The sequence below is a fragment of the Arachis hypogaea genome, chromosome 1, assembly GCF_003086295.3.
Source record: "Arachis hypogaea cultivar Tifrunner chromosome 1, arahy.Tifrunner.gnm2.J5K5, whole genome shotgun sequence".
Taxonomy (NCBI): domain Eukaryota; kingdom Viridiplantae; phylum Streptophyta; class Magnoliopsida; order Fabales; family Fabaceae; genus Arachis; species Arachis hypogaea.
In genome coordinates this window covers 109,442,022-109,447,043 of record NC_092036.1, presented here as the reverse complement: position 1 = coordinate 109,447,043, position 5,022 = coordinate 109,442,022, and the positions used below count along the sequence as shown (strand labels likewise).

Below are 5,022 nucleotides of genomic sequence, written 5' to 3'. Positions count from 1 at the left end.
TTTTAATTTTTTCCAGAGTAATGGACTAGAACAAAAAATCTCTCCTCATTATCCACTTGTAAATTTCTGAAAATGACCCTCTACCATCACACCACTCCCTCCTACTTGGTATTTATAGCCGTTTTTGTGCATGCATAAACTGCAATACCCTTCTCGCAATTTATGCATTATTGGACTTCGTGAAGAAATCACTGGAGGGGTGACGCAGTTTTTTCTTTATTGTGTTCAAACGTAAACTGCTATACTATTCTATCGATTTATGTATATTGCTAATCCGCGAATTTCATATCGCAGTTTCTATAATAATGTAAAAATTGCATTTGCGTATACAATCTTTAAATGTTATAATCCGGTAAAATTAAAATGCAAATAATTTTTTTGATAACTTGTCCTAATAATAATAATATTTTGACATATAATATATTAAATTGTGATTATTCTCATTATTCTCGACAATTATTTATATTTTTTTATCGTCATAATTATATTAGTTTAAGTCGATTGGCAACCAATAATAGCACGTCGACCAAATTTTTTATTTTATTTTTTTATTAATTTCTTAAAAATTTAATTTTTTTAATCAATAATATAATAAAGTCGTAAATGTAAAAATTAAGAGAAGAAAAGATGATTTTAAAAGAAGAAAAATATTAATCGATTGTTGATTTAAAAAATATTATTTATTTATTTATTTATTATTATTATTATTATTATTATTATTATTATTATTATTATTATTATTATTATTATTATTATTATTATTATACATCGTACTATAATGTATACAAAACTATTGGATGGTATAAATTGATAAAACAGATATTTTAATTGTAATATTCTCATCCAGCACTACAGAATGGCAGGATAATTTCATATGATTTCATATAATTTGGATGATTCAATATCAGAAAAAAATTTTATTTAAATTAAATAAATATATAAATTATGAAAATATATAAGTGGTGATGTATTTATAAAAATATACTATGAGATACATTTTAGATGTTAAGGGATTAATTTAAAAATGAGCATATCTTGACATCTAAAATCTCATGCTATGACTGAATGATATCGAGTCATATTCTGAATGCACTCGGAACATGTATTAGGGTAGAGATTGAGTACTGAGCACCCGAGATATGTGTAAATTAAAAATGGAATCTCAGTACCCGAGATAAATACAAGCGCTGTAAGTGTTGTCTCAGCATCCGAGATACACTCGAATACATATATAAGGTCACAGCATCCGAGATTGTTGTGCATAAGCATCATTTTTTTAAAATTATTTGACCTTCTAAACGCTTAAGTTTGAGTTTCTTTAGGAAATATGACGCCCCGAGAATATGTCTGCGGTGGAAACATCAACAGACTGAATGCTATTTGACACGTAGGCTTTAGATTTTGAGGTGAGTAGTTTTTTCTTGTTTTATTTTTAGTGAATAATAAGTTTAGATATTTAGTCTTTAGTAACTTAGTTAATGGGGTAGGTATAGTGAATAGACTAAGTTAAAAGATCTATATTAGTTTTTTTGGTATACTTAGTATGGTTTTATATTTTGTATAATTGATTGTAAGCAATTGTTGTTTAAGTTAAATAAATAAAATAGGTAACTAATTGTAAGTTAAGTTAAATAAATAAAATAAGTAACTCTCAATTAACATGTTAGTCTAATTAATAGGTATCTGTTGCATTTAATATAAATATTTATCTTGTTAGTTTATAATTTTTAGTAATGTTTAGCAATTAATGGTTTAGACGAGATTAATATATGAGAGTAAATGTTATGGAATTTCAAAGACCACGGTTACTGTTGCCATGTCGTGTGACCTTGGGTCTCTCCCGCCGGACATCCTGTTGCCTTATATAAGGGAAGTTGAATTTGGACATGCAGTAGAGGTGAAGGATTTTATATTTGACAATTCCGTGATCTCTATATTTATCGAGTGGTGGAGGACCGAGAAGCACACGCTCCACCTTCCATAAGGTGAGGTCAGTATTACGCTATAGGATGTTGCTTACCACATTGGTCTGCACACTGATAGAGAGCCGATCGAGGGTCGTAACAGAGACTTCCAGCAATGGCATGGCCACCCCACATGGGAGTGGGTTGAAGATTTACTTGGCGCCAGGCCACCACCACAGCCGAAGGGAGGAAAGCAGGTTTTCAGGGTGAGGATGACCTGGATGAGAGATAAAGTTGCACACGTTCCAGCAAAGGCAGATTTAGATACACTCCTTCAGTATGTCCGGTGCTATTTGATGATGCTTATTGGGGGATTTCTATTCACGAACAAGTCTGCTATACTTGTCCTTTTGAGATGGCTACCGCTGCTAGAGAATTTTCATCGTTACAGCCAGTTGTCATGGGAGTCTGCACTACTCTGTCATACGTACCATTTATTGTGCACTGCGGCAGGGCGTGATGTGACTGACATTGCGAGGTGCATGCCGCTCCTTGTCTCGTAGATTTATCATAAGTTGCCGTATTTTAGTCCGGCGGAATACGACATCGTGCAACTAGATATGTACATATTGTAAATAATTTTTAAGTTACCATGTAGTAGACATTGAACACATGTTAGGGAATGTAATTAATTAAATTTTGTTCAACTATTTTTATTTTGCGTAGGTTGGGAGGACTAGGACAACAAGGTAGAGATCATCATGATGGCAGGATCCAGAGCCTACATCGTCGCATCAATGCCCTGACATTTGACCAGGTAAAATATTTTTGTTTCTATATTTTTTCATGCATTGGTATATCATTTTTAATTACAGTACTTTAACTCGATGTGAACAATTTTGGTGTGTACCTTACGAGGAGCTCCAGCTACGTCAGATTGCGTCTGATTGGCTTATGAGTGACACGGAGATCATGGAGGGTTGTCATCCCTCTCGTTTGCTTTCACTTTATAGAGTTTCATCGTGTTGACATAGTTAAGAGGCAGCTAAGGGACAGTAGCATAGGCCAGCAAATCCGGTGAATGCATGTCGACGAGTATCTTTTCAAGATGACGAAGGGAGATGACACCTGGTGGCCTGACGTGCACTGTGAATGGTACGATCTATTCGGGGCCGCTACCAGCTATAGCACTTGGTTACGATCAATGGCCATCCGGACCTTTGTCTAACACAGGAGTACGTTACCTGGTGGCAACAGGCCTATAAGGTCAGATTTCAGTCGGGGGAGGAGGTCCTGGCAGATCCCAGAGCAGCAGCACCTCCGGCTGATATCTTCCCTGCAGTATTAGAGAGACAAGTTATAGTTACCATGGGATGCCCCAGATTAGAGACGTCGGACAAGGAGGCGACCTCGAGATGATGTTTGGAGACCAACACGGAGGGTACGCGATCAGCGCGTCAAGCAGGACGGCGGAAATCCTAAGCGGGGTGACAGAGATGACCAGTTGTCAGACGAGGATGTTGAGTATGCATGGTAGGAGGATATACCAGAGGATCACACGATGGAGATTCTGTCTGACGCATTCTTTACAGAGCATGACGCCGACATGGCTAGGACGCTTATCCCGAGTACCTCCATCCCCAGTCACCCCCCAGCTGATTACACCGCCTGGGACAGGCCTAATTCGACATTGGCTCCGATGTTAAGATAAACTTCGATGACATGTTCTAGATTGTCGGTGTTATTGGGGATGCGATGGATGAGTTGGCAGGTCGTTATCAACAGTGAAGAGACCATACCGACATACGAGGGTCATCGAGCGGTGCATTCATTTAGCAGGGATCAACACCATCATCGTATTATCAAACTCTACCTCGACCGCCAACCCACCACCTCACTGTCGTCCTCGTCGGCATTATCATGAGACTGGGCATAGTGGATAGGTGTGGCCTCGAGCAAGACAATTTCAGGACTCGAAGGAGACGGCCCACCACCAACAACCACGTCACGGACCGCAACATACCACTCCATCACATGTAGCGGTATTAGCCGTGCTGTACATCGGATATTACCCTCACATGCTGATCCCCATCAATCCAAAATAATTGGTTGCTAAATTCACCGTTCGGAAGCGCGTGCAGAAATCTATATTCAACCTGCCCAACCTCTTTGGTATCTATTCTCCCATATTGCTCAGCATGACCGTCTTTAGCATATGTAAGGTATCAACTCGGTTAGTGCGCAACATGACAGCCTTATCCGACTAAAAAATCACTCCTTTATCACCTTGTTTGACTCTCCCATTGGGATAAATCACAACAAAGAAGAATTGATTATTCTCCATCATAATAAAACAGAAAGAAAAGAAAGAAAATATTAGTTTGTGAATTGTGTGAGTGGTGGTATTGGGATGGGCTCTATATATAGAGTTATTCTCTAACATATCTTAGGTGTAAAAACACCTAAACTATAATATACATATTTCGGATGTTAAGACCCAAATTACACTCTTGATGACTACATCTCAGATGCTAAGGATGGAATTAGAAAATTATGTTTATCTCGGGGTACTGAGACCTCATTCTCAATTTACGCATATCGCAGATGCTCAGTACCTGATCTTTACCCTAATACATATCTTGGGTTCACCCAAGATATGACTCAGCGTCACCTAGTTACAGCACAGAATCTCAGACGCCAAAATGTGCTCATTTTTAAGTTAATCCTTCAATATCCGAAATATATCTCATAGTACATTTTTATAAATACCTTATTATTTATGTATTTTTGTAATTTATATATTTATTTAATTTAAATAAAAATTTCGCATGAGGTTTAAAAGCATTTTGTGATCTTTTAATTATTTATTTAAAAATCTTATTAATATATTTCAGGCCTCTTTTTATAACACATGCAAACAAATAAAATATTATTAGTTTTTCACGTTATCTTTCTATACGGTAGGCAACGATTAATTTATTGCTAGTCGAGATTCTATTTAAAAATTTATTATTAATTAATAAATTATTACATACCTAAACGAAATTCAAACAAACTATGGAGAATCCAACTACAAATATCAACGATGACAACCTAACTATGAATGGTTACATTCTGG

General features: G+C 36.5%; 1 protein-coding gene across 1 annotated transcript; it reads left to right on the top strand.

Annotated features, from left to right (window-relative positions):
• Positions 1-1,816: 1,816 nt before the first annotated feature.
• LOC140183848 (serine/threonine-protein phosphatase 7 long form homolog) lies at positions 1,817-4,406 on the top strand. Its single transcript, XM_072233387.1, has 4 exons — positions 1,817-1,897; positions 2,009-2,442; positions 2,631-2,721; positions 2,832-4,406. Exons 1-4 carry the CDS (start codon positions 1,817-1,819, stop codon positions 2,931-2,933), a joined length of 708 nt encoding a protein of 235 aa, XP_072089488.1. The 3' UTR covers positions 2,934-4,406.
• Positions 4,407-5,022: the final 616 nt, after the last annotated feature.